Source organism: Sciurus carolinensis, chromosome X (genome assembly GCF_902686445.1).
Source record: "Sciurus carolinensis chromosome X, mSciCar1.2, whole genome shotgun sequence".
NCBI classification, from domain to species: Eukaryota; Metazoa; Chordata; class Mammalia; order Rodentia; family Sciuridae; genus Sciurus; species Sciurus carolinensis.
Genome location: NC_062232.1, coordinates 130,403,792 through 130,420,666, shown reverse-complemented (window position 1 = coordinate 130,420,666; position 16,875 = coordinate 130,403,792). Strand labels below are relative to the sequence as shown.

At 56.7% G+C, this 16,875-nt stretch overlaps 2 protein-coding genes across 8 annotated transcripts; one reads left to right on the top strand and one right to left on the bottom strand.

Moving 5' to 3' along the window:
- The first annotated feature begins 2,736 nt into the window (after window positions 1-2,736).
- LOC124972333 (protein SPT2 homolog) lies at window positions 2,737-4,760 on the top strand. Of its 7 annotated transcripts, none has more exons than XM_047536635.1 (3): window positions 2,737-2,911; window positions 3,188-3,677; window positions 4,421-4,760. In XM_047536635.1, exons 1-3 carry the CDS (start codon window positions 2,844-2,846, stop codon window positions 4,637-4,639), a joined length of 777 nt encoding a protein of 258 aa, XP_047392591.1. In that variant the 5' UTR covers window positions 2,737-2,843; the 3' UTR covers window positions 4,640-4,760. The 7 variants fall into 7 exon arrangements, with proteins under 7 accessions (XP_047392591.1, XP_047392592.1, XP_047392594.1 ...); XM_047536636.1 differs by having other exon boundaries at window positions 2,737-3,422; window positions 3,583-3,677; XM_047536638.1 differs by having other exon boundaries at window positions 2,737-3,422; window positions 3,583-3,665; window positions 4,421-4,759.
- Window positions 4,761-10,379: 5,619 nt separating this feature from the next.
- On the bottom strand, window positions 10,380-12,970 carry Emd (emerin). The gene is made up of 7 exons (XM_047536644.1): window positions 12,832-12,970; window positions 12,636-12,729; window positions 12,374-12,478; window positions 12,125-12,202; window positions 11,798-11,931; window positions 11,203-11,252; window positions 10,380-11,119 (listed from the first exon to the last, which is right to left on the bottom strand). Exons 2-7 carry the CDS (start codon window positions 12,715-12,717, stop codon window positions 10,789-10,791), a joined length of 780 nt encoding a protein of 259 aa, XP_047392600.1. The 5' UTR covers window positions 12,718-12,729; window positions 12,832-12,970; the 3' UTR covers window positions 10,380-10,788.
- Window positions 12,971-16,875: the final 3,905 nt, after the last annotated feature.

Sequence of the window (16,875 nt, the reverse complement as noted above, 5' to 3'; positions counted from 1 at the left end):
CCTGCCGAGGCTGGCTTTGAACTCGCTGTCCTCCTGCCTCAGCCTCCCGAGTCTCTTGGATTAGAGGTGAGCACCACCACGCCTGGCACCCCTCTCTGCTTTCATGTGCCCTTGGTTCCACCCAGGAAAGCCCTCACCCGTGATCCAGGTGTGCAAGGAAATGATCCCACTCAAAGTCTCACTGTCTTCCTTACATTCTCCCACACCTGTTGCCCTCCCCCTATGCAGAAGGCAGGTGCCACCCTGGATCCTGACCTAGTCAGTGCTGGCTCACGTGACCAAGACCGTGGCCCTACTGACTGGGCTGGTGTGGCCACCTGCCAGCCTAGGTGAACCAGAAATTTGCAAAAGGCAGTCCAAAACTCAGTGTACAGGCCCCAGCACCACTGGCCCCTGGCCTCCTCATTAAGGCATCCTCCTGATGCCTTGCCTGGACCTGGACATCATCAGGGCCACCCTCGCCCACAGCAGTGTGTGTGTGTGGGGGGGTGCTTGATGCTGCTGCTGCACCAAGAGAAAGACCCCGGAAATAAGCGGCTAGCTAATGGTGCTCTGTGCCCCCGGGCATGGCTCTAGGGAACAGCCTGCTGCCCCCGACAACCCCCCACCCCCGCTTGGCCAGCAGGAGAAAGTCCACTCTTCCAGCCCAGATGACATCCAAGTTCTTCCGGAGCAAGGAAACACCCAGGACTGGCATCTTCTCACCTCACTGCCTGAGTTCAGAGAAGCCAGGGATGCGGGCGTCTCCTGGCCCTACACAAGCCAATGGGAAAGGTCTCACGGAGAAGAAAATCCCCAAGAGTGACGGAAACCATCTGGGAGGTCATAATAAAGGAGCGGGCAGGTTCCACGGGTGTGAGGGATGCAGGGTGATTATCCCTGCAAATGTCCTGAGGTCAGGGCTCATCCACGGGTGGCTGGGCATTTGCTTTGAATGTGGCACCGATGCTCATTGGGGAAGGCCACTCGCACTGTGCCATAAACGGGACAGAGAAAGACTGGTGTCCTATGGGAGATAGGAAGTCAGATCCTGTATTGGCCAGTTGTCCTCAAAGCCAGCCGCTGGAAACCATGGACCTGCCATCTCATTGCTCTGGCCACAGTCAGAAGCCACCCGTGGCTTTCCTCCAAGCCCCTGCTCCAGGAGGTGACTCAGGATTCAGGCTACTTTGCAACTTGGCCACCTGGAACCCAAGGCACTGCCAAGGCCAGGGAAGAAAGAGCAGGGTGCCCCACGATGTGTCTGCAAAACCCCGAGGGTCTTCTCAAGACCTTCCTTCACGCCACAGAAAGATAGGTGAAGTCAAAATGGTGAAAGAGCAGAACGCAGAATCAGTCACGACTCTGAAAACAACGGAAGAGATTATCGAATACTGTTACAGTGTGGGGGACGCCGTGGACAGATGTGCCACTCAGAAGTCATCCAGTTTCATAAGTTTGTTCGCATAAAAACCTGAGACTTCTCAGCAGCCCCAAACGCAGAGCTGTTCTGGAGGGACAGAACGAGGGAAGAGAGCGCCAACGCCGAGTACCCGGATGAACAGCCACAGCGCACGACAAGCACCCTCAGGTCACAGGCAGTTCCCCGACTCAAGAAGCCCAGGTGAGCGATGAGTTTAGGAGGAGAGAGTCACGCTCAGCGTGGAGCAGAAGAAGGAAAGATCCAACACAGCAGGCTAGCACCTTCACCCGGCAGGATGGCAAGCATTACAGAGGTGTGCTTTGGAGAGAAGAGAATTCTCTGGTAGTGCTGGTGGGGATTGAGACCACCAGCCGGTCTTGAATGATGGGGGGGTGGCATCCTTTGAAAGAAAGGCATCCTTGCCCTTTGAACCACAGCTCGGACTATTACACAGCAGTAAAAAAGGAGAACGACTGGCACAAGCAATAACTCGGGAGGCTCTCCCGAGAATCAGGCCACGCGAACACAAGCCCACCCAGAAGCCGCTGCAGGCTGTGTGGCTAGGTTGACGAAACACTCTTGCAGTGACGAAACTGCGGACGTGGGGGACGAGATTACTGGTTGCCACGGACTGGGCGGGAAGAGGGAGGCTGAGTCTTTAACAGCCAGGGGCAGAGGCCCGTGTGGCTCAGGGGGGCTGTATCCTGGCTGGGGTGGTGGCGAGAGGAACTTAAGCGAGGGACGACTGGCCCGGCGCCGCGCACCCGCACACCAGCGACCCCTGGCGCGGCTCCCTCAGGCCTCGGAGGCTGCATCGCTGTCGGGCAAGATGCCAAGCCCGGGGAACCGCGGGGAGGAGTCACGGCCTCCTGGGTGTTCTCGGCAACTTCCGGTGGATCAAAGAATTCGGAAGCCCCGGTGCACACCCCAAAGACGACCCTGCAGCGTAAGGGGGGCCCGGGAGGGCAGCACAGTGCAGCGCTCGTCCGGCCCCAGGTGCGAAAGAGCCCCGAGCCAGGACAGCCGTGGCTGCGCGAGCGCGAACACGGCGGGGTGGACTCGATTGAGCAGAAGCAGCGTCCGTCATAGCTGGGGGCGGGACGTCCCTTTCAGACAAGCTTCCTCATTGGTGGAGCTAGCCGGAAAGGATGCGCAGGAGGGCGGGACGGGCCTTCCGGTGGGGGAGCCAAGGCGGCAGGAGGCGGCCTGAGACGGCTGGGGCGGGGGGGCCCGAGAGGGGCGGGGGGTGCGAGGGAGGAGCGGGGGAGCGGGGGGGCGGGGGGGCGGGGCGCGGCGACGCTCCCGCCCCGACTCGTGCGCCTGCGGCTGCCAGGCCCCGCCTTCCCCGACGACCCGGCGCCTAAGACCCTCCCAGCTCGGGGAGCCGCTGGGAAGTCTTGCCCGCTCGCGGGTCCGGGGCCCTGGAGACGCGTGGGCAGCGATGGGCCCACCCCCGCCCCCGCCCGGCCACCGGCCCCCGTTCCGAGGGTCAGTGCGGCCTTCGAGAAGGTCCGGGACGGGCTCGAAGCGCTCCCAGGGCGATTTGGAGACGGGGAAGGAGGGCGGCGACCCCACGGGGCTGACTGGCGGCGTAGCGCGTCCGCCGGGCCTCGGGCCGCGCCCACTCGGGCTCGAGCTCTCTGGCGCCGCCTGCGGTGAGCTTCGCGGTCCCGGAGCCCCGACGTGTGGCGCCGCCTCCTTGCCAGCGCCGCGGTCGCCAAAGCTCCGCAGAGGTCTCTGGGCGGGTTCGCTGCCGGCACCGACGCCCCCTCCTCGCGCACGCAGGGTGCTGTGCAGAGCAGGGCCGAGCGGGCGGCCGGCCGGGTGGCGGGAGGCCGCGGTGCCTGTCAGAGTTGTCAGCCCACGCTTCTGGAGACGGGGACGCAGGAAGGTGACAGTCTGCCCGTGTCACTTGACGGGGCGGCCCGCCACGGGGGATTCCTGTTGTGCTGCAGGACGGTCAGTGGTTGGGCACCGACTGGCGCCCGCTCACTTCCTGACTCAGCTGTCAGCTGGGGAGGTAGGTCAAGAGGAGCCCCGCAGAGAAAGCCCTGCCAACAGCAGCGAGCTGCCCTCCGTCCCTCCCTCCCGGTGCTTCTCACCCTGCAGCGTGAACACCTGCCCAACCGGTTCCAAGGAGGAGCCTGGGACCTCTGGTTGCCGCCTCCCTTCCCTGGCAGGTGGAGGAGTCTCCCAGCTGTCCGTGGCGTGGGGCACGGACACCCACCCCGAAGACGGCTGCGCTCGGCCACTCCGTGCCCTGGTTGGTCTTCCTGTAGGTCCAGGGGCGGCCCGTCGTCCAGTCCTCTAGCCGGGCGAGCGGCAGCCCTGGGAGCCCGTGGTCTGTCTCCAAAACACTCGCCTACCCGGTGGGGAAGTCCTTTGCTTTTTCCTTCCTCTCCTCTGTCCCCACTGCTGCTTGGTCATCGGGCTTTTGCTTGTTGGTTGGCTCCAGGTCTGCACCTGGCCACACGGGAGCCCTCGATCACATCTTGAAGCTCGATCACATCTTGAAGCTCGTTTTTCCCCAGTCTGTCTCTTGTCTTTCAAACGCTGTGCTTTGGGAAGGTGATGAGAATTTTTCGTTTTCATATCACCGCAATTTCCAGGCTCCTTGGCAATTTCCAGGCTCTTCCGATGGCTTCTGGAGTTTCTTTACCTTGGGCCAACTGGGCAGCCCCCCCCCCATTTAAACCCTGTGCTCTCCACATAATATGTCCCAGGTCAGGGGGCTCCCTGCGGTTCCAGCTCTGGCTCAGGTTGCTTGGGTGTGGGTCCTGGTAGTGGTGGAGGCAGGGAGGTGGTGTCAGCCGGGCTTAGCAGGAGGCCTCAGTGCCTCCCTGCAGGGCCTCTCCCTGGGACTGCCCAGGCCAGGGCTTCCCCAGAGCCAGGGATCAGAGAGAGGGGGAGGGAGCGGGCAGGAGGAAGCCCCCCAAGGCCAAGCCACAGTCTTCTTAAGACCTCATCCCCTGATGCCACTCACCCCTGCTGTAATTTTTTTTTTTATTGGTCTCACAGGTCAAACCTGGAGAAGAGCCGGCCAGGAGATGCACACGAGGAAGTAGGCTGTCCCCACCCGGCACTGTAAGGCACAAGGCGGCTTCTGGGGCACCTTGGCTCGGGGACCTGTGTGTGCCACTCCAGGTCCTAAGCAGGTCCAACTCTGGAACATGTCCCAGGTGTGGGCCCAGGTTGGGCAGAGCCTGTGTCTGTATGGCTTTTCCCATCTTTGAGTGATTGCAAATCAGAGTACAGAAAACCCCAACGAGAAAAGAGAGTGTGCCCTGGACAGCCTATGTGACTCCCGGGCCTTCTGTGTGTGCTCTCTGGCCCATGCTCATGGAGCTTGTGCCGGCCAAGGCGGGTAGATCCCGGTCGTGCAGTCTGCCCTGGCAACGGCAACAGGGTCAGGAGGTCCGTCCTTGTCATGGCAGCCTGTTCAGCATCCCATGAATCCCCCGCAAGCCCCGAGCCCAGGGTTGGCGGGCGCCCCCCACCCGCAGCATCCCCACCCAGGGGCTGGCGATGCTGTGCGTGAGGTAGGGGTGACTGTCGCCGCTGCACACCCGGCCTTTCCTCTACCTCCACCCCAAATGGAGCCATGAAGGGCAGGTGCCCGTGAGTGGAGAGGTGTGTGCCTCGTTATCATGGCGGGGGCACAAGAGCCCCTTTCCTCAGGTGGCTGCCTCACACTTCCCAGGTCCTGGGCACCGGCATCTCACATGGGGCAGTTGGCAGCCTGGGAGGTGGGGAGGCCGAGGGTGAGGTGGGACGCATGGAAGAAGCTTCCCTCTGTCGGGAAGGAGGCCGTTGGTATCTCGTTTCCCTGGAGATGTGCCTCACCCTTCCTGGCCCGTACTTGGTGGAGACTTCCCCATGGTGCTCCTGGTGGCTGTGGGCTTTGTCAGAGAGCTCCTGTGGCAGTGAGTGCTTTGGCTGTTGGCTGTCACCGCGGGTCTGCACCTGGGTCCTGGCAACAGCTCCTGGCACTTTCCCCAGCCGCCTTGCACATCTGGACCTCATGGAGGGCCTTCCCTGCATGGATGTGTCCTTGGCACGTGGGGACTGCCCCTCAACCAGGTGTCAGGCTGAGGGTCCCAAGGCTCCTCAGGACGTGCTCGGCTCAGCGCACACTCACACTCTGGAGCCATCTGTCCGCTTGCTGTCGTCCTGTCTGCCCCTCTGGCCTCTGACAGAATGGAGCCAGCTTTCCGTCCCTTGAGGCTCTGGGGGGAGAAATGGGGAGGAGCCTTGCTTCCTCTGCCTGGGATGGTCTCAGGGGACTTGGTTGTAGCCACATCTGCCCACCCTCCAGCTGCCCCACGCCCTGGCAGGCCCGTCAGTGGCCTGCTCTGCAGAGGGGCAGAGCCAGACCCCGTCCTGACCCCCCCCACCCCCCAGCCTGACTTAGCAGCTGCCTCCTCCTCGCCCCACTGCCTCCCTTAAGGATCCCGGAGGAGCTGCCCCGCAGTATCATAGCCTGTGCTCCAGACCTGTGGGGTCATCCGCAGCTGCCCCCATGTGCCCCCATCTCCTGGTTGAACCCAGGCACCTCTTGGGAGCAGCATGCCTGCCCCTTGGCACCTGTTTCCAGGGCCTCTGGAGCCATCTCTCCCCAGGGAGACCTAGTACCCTGGTCACCACTGGAGAATGGGCCCTGGGACTTTCTCTGCTGGGCTGGCTTCTCCTGTGCTCCTGGCATCTGTTAGCCAGCAGGGCCCAGACGTGGGTTCTGGTGGGGCTGGGCCACCACCACCCCTCGGGCTCTGGGCCCACAGAGGCTCGGCCATCTGCCTCCTCCTAGACTGCAGGCCGGTCCTCCTGGATTTCCTCAGCGTGGCTGGCTCACAGTCGGGATGTGGGGCCTGCACATGGGTCCCCATCTACCTGCCCTGCCCTGCCCTGCCCTTTGAGGCCCCTGGCCAGGACGGGGCTCCAGTCTCTCTCCCTCCTGCCTCCCTGCCTGACTGGCCTGTAGCCTCTCACCAGGGGCGTGTCCGTCCCCCCTCCCCCGCCGCCACTGCCACCTAGTTTGGCATTTCCCCCTCTTCCTCGCCCTGTGTCTTTGCCCTCTGGACGTGATGTGGAGGGGAGATTGGGGACTTCTGGTTTAGCCCTGCTCTGCCTGGGTGGTTTCTTGGCCCAGCCCAGCAGGCTGGGGCTTGAGAGGAGGCAAGGCAGGGCTGTCTCCCCATCTTGGTGGGGCCAGTGCTGGTGCTGGGAGGAGGTAGTAGGTTTGGTGTGACCGGATGCAGGAGCTGGGTGCCCCGGGGTGGAGGGGGAAGACCATTCCTCAGGAGAACCTCCCATCCCCTGGGTGTCACTGGATCTGTCTGGACCTGGCTCTGCTGACCCTGGCCTCTCCATCTGGACAGCTTCTGGAGCCTTCTGGAGCGTAGGGGATTCCCTGCCCCCACCGTTGATCACAGTAAGAGTAGTAGTGGGGCAGGGCCTGGGGGTCTGGCTTTTATCCAGTAGTTGCTTGCCAGCCTCTTGGGTGGTGTCTTCTTGGGATTACTAATCAGGAGCCTAGTGAGCAGCCCACCCCGGGTCAAAATCAATGAAAGAATGCAGTGCTATTTTCTTCCCTTTGTGCCCTTGGCACTAGGAAGTGTCTCATTTTAATTGAGCCACAGGTTCTGGACCCCTGGTACTCTTCATGCAAGGGACACGAGCCAACATGGTCCAGCAGGTGCCTTCCTAACTTGTTTCTGGCTCCATTTTTGCTGGGAGTAAGGCAAACCCTGGGTATCTTAGCACTTCCTGTTGCCTCCCTTGTTCGTGTCTGTGTGTGATGTAGAGGGTCCTCTTCAGGAGCATGGTTTCTGGAGTTGCCCTGCAACCCGCTCCCCATGCTCCCCTTCCCCACCTTCCTGTTCTAGCCACCCTCTTCCCCATCATCTGTTGAGACTCCTCCTTGGCCCAGCAGGTCCCAGCACGTGGTAAGGTATCTCCCTGGGCAAGCAGCACTGCCATGGGTTGTGCCCACATGCTAGTGGAGGGTGAGAATTTAGACTAGAGAGCACCTAGCAGCTTCTCACTGAGGCCATTGGTAGATGCAAACCCCTGTTCTGTTCCCACACAGCTGGAGCTCTGTGGAGGAAGAGAGCAGTGGAATGGGTGGAGGTACTGAAACTCTCAGGAACCCTGCAGGGAAATTCCAAAATCTTTGGGAACTTTTGGGACCAGGCCAGAGTAGCCCCTCAGAAATCTTGTGGGAGGGACCCCAGAACCATCCCGGGTGTTTAGGTGTTTAGTTCCCTTGGTTCATGGAGCCTTCATAAGCATTGGATTTGAGGTTCCCAAAGCACTTGGGTGATGTCTAAAGCACTCAGGTACCATTCTGGGGTTCCACTATCCTGGGGATTGGGTCCAACTACATAGTTTGTGACCCCTGATCCCACAGGAGCCCTTGGGAATGGAAGCCCAAATGGGAGACCTCAGAAGTCCAACAGGAGCTCAGGCCCATGACTGCCGTGGAGCCCTGGTGGAAGGCCCAGAACCACAGGGAGCCCTCCAGAGTCTTCTGTCTGGTCCTTGGCCATGGATGGACCTGGCAGCCCTTGTAGAATGAGTGAATGAAGTTGGGGAGACAATAACATTGTTTACTTGAGGGTGGTCATAGTTTGCTTTCTTCCCTCTTTTCTGACATGCCAGACACCATAGTGGTTGTCAAGTATACCCAACCTCCCACTCTGTCCTCCCCACCTGCAACAGATCCAGTACCTAAGACCTAGGGGGTCATTTTATCCCAAAGTCAACATCTCTTTCCCCATTCTTGGGATGCTCCAGGCCCAGCTCCCCTTTCTCTTGTGCTGTTCCTTCTCTCCTCACCAGCTAACACTTAAAGCTTTGGGATGCCAACCTTGCCACTACCCCAGGTTCTACATAGGTTCCCATTGGGTCTCACCTGCCTCTATGCCCTATTTCCACCAGGCTCCAGTCCAACACAATCTTGAGCAGTGAGTCAGTCCCACCTCTTAATGGGCTTGATTTTCAAGGAACTGCTGAAGCAGGTGGTTGTGTCACTGTCCTTCTTCAGTCCTGGTAGGGACCAGCTTGTTCTGCTGTCCCATTTACAGGCTCATTGATGGGACCATTAGATTCTTTTTGCTCTCCTACAAGGGAGTAGCATCCCCCTATTCATGCCCACCATCCAGGTCAGCCCTGCTACAGAGCCAGCCTCCAGTCCCTTGCATTGGGAAAGTGAGGGGCAGGGGCCAGAGGAGTTCATGAAGCAGTGGTAGGTGTGCTGTGAGACGAACCAAGTGGGAAGAGCTTGCTACAAATAAGGAAGATTGAGGTTGACTGGTTAAAAAAATTAGAAGTGATTTATTCTTTTCTGTAGTTTATTTTTGATTCTGGGAATTGAACCCAGTACTGAGCTATACTCCTGATCCCTTTCCTATATATTTTAAATGTACAAGACCACATATTACTTTTAGGATCACAACACTGTGGGGGAGTCTAGGATGCAGCAATGAGAAATGGTCAGGAGCCACTGTGAGGGTATCTGCCATGCCACAAACTCACCATGTGGCCATAGCCAAGAGCCCTTGAAGGCTCAGGAGCTCATACATGTGCAAACTGTGTATGGTTACTATGCCAGGTTGAGAAGCCAGGCTGAGTCCCACCACCTGCAGCAAAGGAACAGATCACTGAAACGGGTCTCACCCCTAGTTGGACCTCTGCTTTCCTGCCCTCTGCCAGTAGTATGGAGCCAGACATGCAAGGTATGGCATGGCATGGCATTCTATCCTGGCTTTTTAATCACTTTTTTTTATACCAGGGATTGCACCTGGGGGGCATTAAATCACTGAGCCACATCCTCCACCCTTTTTTGTGTTTTACTGACAGACAGGGTCTCAGTGAGTTGCTGAGGCCGGCTTTGAATTCATGATCCTACCTCAGCCTCCAGAGCTGCTGGGATTACAGGCATGTGCCACCACACCCAGCTTATCACCTACTTTTAAAAATACACATAAGCTGGGGGCTAGGGTTGTGGCTCAGTGGTAGAGCAGTTGCCTCGCATGTGTGAGGCACTGGGTTTGATTCTCAGCACCGCATATAAAGAAGTGATTAAAAAAATAAAGGTCCATCACCAACTAAAAAAAAATTTTTTTAAATATACATAAGCTGGATGTGGCTGCACATACCTGAAATTCCAGCAGTTCAGGAGGCTGAGGCAGGAGGATCACAAGTTCAAAGCCAGCCTCAGCAACTTAGCAAGGCCCTAAGCAACTTAGTCAGACCCTGTCTCAAAAAATAAAAAGGGGGGCTGGGGATATAGCTCAGTTCATAGAGTGCTTGACTTTCAAGCACAAGGCCCCTGGGTTCAACCCCCAGGATGGCAAAAATAAATAAATAAATAAAAAGGGCTGGGGATGTGGCTCAGTGGTTAAATGTCCCTGAGTTCAATCCCTGGTACTAAAAAAAGGAAAATACATGTAAACTTTGAGATTGTAAAATTCACACCAATGGCAGAAAACCTAAGAATTAGACAGGAATACAGTCAGGTAGAGAATTTGATTATCCACAGATGAGGGACACTGCAGTGTTTAGAGCTTCCCCTGCTTCTTATCATTAAAGAAGTAGCAATCCCAGAAACAGGAATGACCCACCACCAACCTTTCCATCCCTGGGACCTCAGATGCTGGGATTGTCTGGTGTAGGCTTTTCGTGGTGAAAACACCTGTGGACAATATTGTACATGCAGTTTTACCCACATTTCAAGTGGGTTCTCACACAGTTTGTTGGATGGTAGTCATTTTTATAAGTAGTTACAACTGCTTTGGGAAATGAGGGAATATAACCCACAAACATACATATCTAGGAGTAGTATTTTATCACTTCCCCAGGACCAAACAAAAATACAGAACCAAACAGGCAAAACCAGATAGTGAGCCTTCACACCCAAGATCCAGAGCCCCTATGTCATGGGAGCCCAACTTCTCCCCCAGCAGGAAAAGCCAACAAGTTAAAAATAAACGGTCTTTTTATTGTGTATCCACGAAAACAAAGTCAGGGAGGCCTTTGGTTAATCTCCCCAACAAGGTGACAATGAACAGGAGGCATGCATGACAACAACCATGTTCTCCTTTGAAAGAATGAGGTCTTGCTCTCCTGGGCCCTAAGGATCAGAGGCAAGCAGGGCCAGAAGGCTCCAGAGGAAGGCACACCCAGGCCCAATCAGCTATGGAGGGCCCAAGTCTGCTGCCTCCCTGGCAGGATGAGGCAGGGGGTGGGGGGGAAGCACTGCCCTGGGCTAAGCCCAACATCCCCAAGCTAGAACACACAGAAAAGCCCCCACCCCCCCCCACCCCCAGCAAACACTGCTAAGGCAGTCAGCCAGGACTTCCAAGAAGAGCTGGCTCTGAAATCAAGATTCAGGGATCCATCCAGAAGGGGTTGCCTTCCTCGGCCTGCATGGAGTAGTAAACAAAGAGCAGGAAGGCAGCAAACACGAGGAAAAGCAGCAGCTGGCCCCAGAGTGGGACCTGGCGTTCCTGGCCTACATCAGCCACAGGGGCCTGCTTTTCTGGTCGGATGGCACGGCGAGCAAGCCACGAAGGGGTGGGAGAAGAGGAGGAGGACGCAGAAGAGGTGGAGGATGTAGGATAGTATGACAGGCCCAGGGAGCTCCTGGAGACGTTGGAAACAGGGCGGTAGTGTGCGTTGCTCTGGTAGGTGCTGTCCCGGCCATATACAGGGCGTTCCCTGTGACAAAAGAAGGGAGATGGTAGGCCAGGAGAGCCTGGGCCTAGAGGTTGTTGCTGTCTCTAGTCCTTCCCAGTACTCACCTATTCTTGCCCTCCTCTTCGGAAGAAGAGAAAAGATTATCATCACACACCTGCAGAACAGAGTTGAGGTTAGGGGACTGGCTGGCAGAGAGAGAGAGAGCATGACCCTGTCATACCCATTAGTCTAAATGTTCCTGATCATTACTTCAAGGACAGATACCTGCCTCCTCCAGAACCATTCTGGGTTCCTTGCCTTTTCTCTTCAAGGCCTTGCCACTTGGTGACTATCCCAGCTGCCTGTGCCCCAGTGCCTTCCTTTGTCCCACAGGATTCTCAGAAAGCCTGAACCTAGACCCAAACCAGGGTGCAGGTCATGAACCATGTGCTCTAATGAAATGTTTTATTATTTATTTGGATACTGGCATAGAACCCTAAGCAAGTACTCTTCATTGAGCTACACATCCTGGCCCTAATCAAATCATTTGCACATTCTGCAGAACAGCACTTTGCACAAACAGTCACATGCTAACCCTAATCCTAACCGCCTCTGGAGGCTTCGGAGCTACCATTTGCACCCAGCAGCTCCCTGGATTTATCCAAATCTAGTTATGATCACCTCAGGCTGCACACAAGGTGTGCCTGACAGCTAGCTCACCTGGTGGTGGAAGGTGTCAGCATCTGAGAGTGAAGTCACTGGCTGGCGGAAGCCCTTGGATGTGCCCAGAGACTCAGGCTCTCCATAAGTCCTAGTGGTCAAGTAACTCTCCTCGTAGTAGTCATCATTATAGCCTTGGGAAGGGAAACAGTGATAGAGGAGGCAGTATGTCCTCCACCTGTCCGAATGGCCCTAATATGAATCCCATTTGGGGGCTTCCACCAGTTCCTTCCCTCTAGGGTTACTCAGAAGTCCGAGGGGACTGAGGTCTCAGGTTCTCCCTGTGCCTGCGTCCCTGACAGGGTGGGGTGAACCTGCCCGTCTTACCCTTGCTCTGGTAAAGTAAGGCGTCCTCTTTCTTGGGCAGATCATACATATCCGAGTCCATGGATCCTGAATCCAAGTCTGAATTGAGAGGGGGACAGAACCATTTGTCCCCAGGCTTCCCTTCCTTCTCCCCATTTCCTTCTCCTTGTGGTCTAGTGCCCCTGCCACACTCTCCCGACCCCATCCTCCCAGTTGCCCAAGTCGCGTCCCCAGAAGTAGCCAGTGGGGCTCTGGGGCAGAGGATCTCACCCGAGAACCGATAGGAGAATGAGGACGACGAGTTGGGAGGCGAGAGTCTCCGCCTCTGGGTCTCATACTCGAAGATTTTCTTTTCGTAGAGCTTTCGAGTGGAGCCTGGCCAGACATGGGGCGGTCAGGAGTGCGGAGCTCAGAGCGTGAGCCCAGGGAACGCCATGCGGAGAGCGCGGGGGGTGGAGGAAGGCGGGGAGGGAACCCGAGGGGAAGGAGGGGGTCCCGGGAGAGGTCCCGCGCGCCACCCGCCGCCGCGTACCCACGACGGGCCCATGCGGGATGTTGTACTGGCGCAGCACTGCGGCCAGCTCGGTGTCCGACAGAACCGCGTAGTCGTCCATGGCGGGCGCGACCTGCACCGGAAGACGAGTAGTGAAGGCCTAGGGGTTGCCCAGGCCTGGCTACACAAGCCAAACAACCGCTGCCTAGAAGCGGGGCAGGGGCAGCGCCAGCACCTCGGGAGCGGCCGCGCTTGCTTCACGCCTGCGTCACGCTCGCGTCACGACCGCGGGCCCCACAGGCTGTGCGCGTTGCGCGGGGCGGAGCCATACCACAGAAGCAACCGGTGCAGACCGGTCTGGCTGAGGGAGCTGGCGCGGCTGGGCCGTGCGCTGGGGGCGGGGCTGAGAAGCCCATACGTCACAATCGTGCAGGATTGGCTAGAGCAAGAAGAGGGGCAGGGGCCGAAGGCGAGCCAAAGAGGCTCAGGGGCGTGGCATGAAGGGAGCCACACCTACCTAGCTGTGAGGGCGGGTGGGGCTGCTCGCGGGGGAGGGACGTGGGACTGGCAGAGAGTCAAGACGTCGCGCGTTGGCGCGTTTGGGTTAGACGCTCAAAAGGGACAGGCGTGCGCGACCCAAACCAGCAGAAACCGGCTGGGAGGTGGGAGTGGGCGGAGTCAAGCATTTCTGGTGGCTCGCGTCCTTGTCACTTGGGCTTCACCCGGTCCCCCCTGCCCCACTGGCTGCTGGGCTTAGGGTCGCCCGGCCGCACCCTGGTCAGCAGCAGTGGAAAGTGCCCAACCCTAAGAGTGAGCCCTTCGTGAGTGCCCGGCACGCCTGCGGGCGCTTTGTGTGCGCAAGGCCAAGAAAGTGGCTGACCAGCAGGGCCGCGACCCTGGGCGGCGCACCCCCCCAGCCCCCGCAGATCCCCGGCCCCTGGCGGGCCTTCTCAGTCTGCCAGGCTCTCGCCTGCGCACCTGATCCCGCCGGTTCCCACCACCTCCCTGCCTGCTCTGTCACTCCACCGCTCCACCCGCTCCACCCGGGAGGAAATGGGGCACTGGGCCAGGCGGCCGCCAGCACTCTAGGAGCAAGCAGCCTTCGAAGGGGCCCAGGCGTGCCAATGGGCACGGGTAAAGGGTGCCATGTGATGCGTGCAGACAGCGTGTGCCTGCCTAACACCACCATGATGTCCACCTGGGCCCTGGGGGAAGATCTGCGGGGGGGGGAGGGGGGTTCCCTCCTGGCCTCATGGCTCCTGAACTGATGTTACCAGGCAGGTGGACAGGCAGGGCACAGGGCTGTGGCAAACCATGGAAGGTTGCCAAGACTTGCTGGGGATCCTAAACTAATAGTCGGTAAGGGCCTTGATCAGAAAAGAACTGTCTGGTGGAGATGGAAAGATGGTGACAGTCATATTCTAAACAAAGCGTGTTGATGGAGTGTGGGGCCAACTAGGGTGCCCTCATTGGGCAAGCCCAGAGCTAGGGGGAGCTTGAAGAGATGAGGTGCTTAGGATGTCTAGTGTCTTAGATGATGGCTGATGACAGGGGAAGAAAAGAGCTCTGTACTTGTCCAGGCTGGTTGATCCAGCCAGTGAGGGGTCAAAGGACAGTTTTCCTTGGAGGTTTGTAAGGTGGACAATCAGGTACTATTGAAGAGAGAGAGCTCTGTTTTGACCACACACAAGGACACTAATGAAGATTTGCTCTTCTCTTGATTTTAGAGCAAAGGCAGGGCCCTACTCTGCCCCCACCTTGTGGGAGGAGGTAAGCAAGTCCTCAAAGACACTGTGCTGGCATTAAGAAACAGGAAAGCCTTAAACAGGAGCCTGTTCCTTTTCTTTTTCTTTTTCTTTTTCTTTTTTGGTACTAGGGATTGAACCCAGAGGGCACTTAACTACTGAGCCACATCCCCAGCCCTTTTCATTTTTTTGATTTGAGACAGGGTCTTGCTAAGTTGCTGAAGCTGACTTTTGCCCCCCCCCCTTTTTTTTTAGTTGTAGATGAACACAATACCTTTATTTTATTTATTTTTATGTGGTGCTGAGGTTTGAACCCAGTACCTCACACATGCTAAGCAAAGGCTCTACTACTGAGGTACAACCCCAGCCCTCCAAAGCTGGCTTTTTTGAACTTGCCATCCTCCTGCCTCAGTCTCCAGAGCTGCTGGAATTACAAGCTACAGGCGTGTACACGGTGCCCAGTAAGTCTGTGTCTTTTCTTTCAGAGCAGAGGTGGGGGGGATGGCAGAGTGAGCTCTGCACCATTCAGCAGCTGCCTCGTGGATTTTTTAGTTTTGGCAAAATCAGATTCCCCAGCACCTCTCCAAGCCTTCTTCTGCAGTTCTGGCCCCTCTCCCAGAGGTCTGTGCATACAGAGTGCTTGCTCAGTCCTCCCCCTGCCACCCCTCCCCATACAGATTCAAGCTGTTTCCTTATGAGGTCAAGGAATTCTAGGTTTGCGTTCTCCCCAAGGAACCCCCCCCACACCTGCCTCAGCACTCTGCTTCGTATGCCCCCCATTGCCCCAGCATGAGGTCCCACCACAGATGGCACCAGGAAGCTGAACTGTGATGGTCCCCCTGCACCCACCCTGTAGGTACCTGGAGCCTAAGTCTTGCCCCATGGTAGTGCAGCTCCATTCCGGACCACTGGAAACCAGGCGAGCCCTTGATCAATACAGCTAATAGACTGTATCACCCATCATTTGGAAAATGAATCCTGGGGTGAGGGGAGATTTGCCCAAGGGCCCCGAATGCAGCAATTCATTCATGGAAACATGTTCCCCAGCCAGTTCGCGGTCATCTGACCAATGATCTGGCCTAGCCTCAGAGTTCTCTCAGGAGTTATCAGAGGGGCTGGAAGGATATGTACAGGCATTCTAAGCGCCTGTGGGGAGTTCTTCCTGGGGAGGGCAAGGAGGGTAGACATTGGGTGCAGCTCATTCTAAGTCAAGAATAAGAAGACTGAGTTTTTCTTTTAAGCATGGGAATAACTTTTAATCAGTATGTAGTATAACTTGTAATCCCAACAAGATTCAAAGTTATAAGGAAAAAAGCCTACATGAAAACATTTCTTCAACACAAGGAGAAAATGTCTTCAGTTTATTATGAATTTTGCCAGGAAACAGCTGGTGCTATACAAACCTTTGTGACCCTGACACCTGGAAGAAGTTGAGGCAAAGGACTGCTTGCATTTAGAGTGTGCTGCACGGGGTGGGGAGGGTAGTATAAAGAGGATAGTGTAATGGGAGTCCTGAGACTCAGCCACACAGCCACCCCTTCTTTTGTGGCCCCCCACCCCATATTCTACCCCTGGCTCTGACTGTGATGCTTCTGGGTAGGTGGGTTTTCCTCCTGGAAGGACAGCCTTGGCTATGAACTCCATCACTCTACCTCATGGGCCTGAGCTCAGCCTCCTTTAGCAAGGGAAGCTCATCCACTGACCTTCCCAGTGGGGACTTCCACTAGAGAGAGCAGCTAGAGACCCTGGCACTGTTGGGAGGCTCCCATAATGAGTCAAGGTGTGAAATGTCATTGACGGCACAGTTAGTAAAGGTAGCAGTGGATGGGGAAAGCCTGGAGAGGGACCAGCACCTTGCTATTTGTGTGAAGCAGGATTGTCAGATTCACTCAGCAGGTGTAACCAAACTCTTTCCCTTCCTTTCTTCTCTCCTATTTTTTCCCTTTTTTCCCCTTATTTTCCTTTTTTTTTTTTAATAAAAGAGAATAGAAAATAGAGTACATCGCACATACTAAGGGAAAGTCTCATTTTGTGAAATGTTTGTTTCAATCATATGTGTGTGTACATGCATGTAGACGGATGTGTACTAGCTCAGGATGTAAAATGTAGCTCCTATTGATAGTTGCAGGCAAAATATCAAAACGACATTGTTTTATGTGACCTCCCTCTAGGAAGTGACATTTAAGCTGAATCTGAAGCTACCAGGAAATGGGCATGTAGAAGAGGAAGAGGAAGCCTGGCTATGCCAGGGTGTGGCTGTGCCCACCAGGTTCACAGACACTTGGCTCATTGGCTTCACCCGCTGCACACTCCCAGGCTTTGGGACTGCACAGTATTGCACTAGGAGTTCAGTACATTTGTGCTGCATGCTCCTAGGTCAGGCCTGTATTTGGCAGGCACCAAACCGGTGGTGACCTGGAGGCTTGGTCATCCAAGGGTTCAGAGTCTCGCAGTCCACCACACTGGGACCTGGAGCATGGTAGGGGGTCAGTGAACACCTGGTGGTGCCCCTCACCCCAGGGGGCAGGATCTGA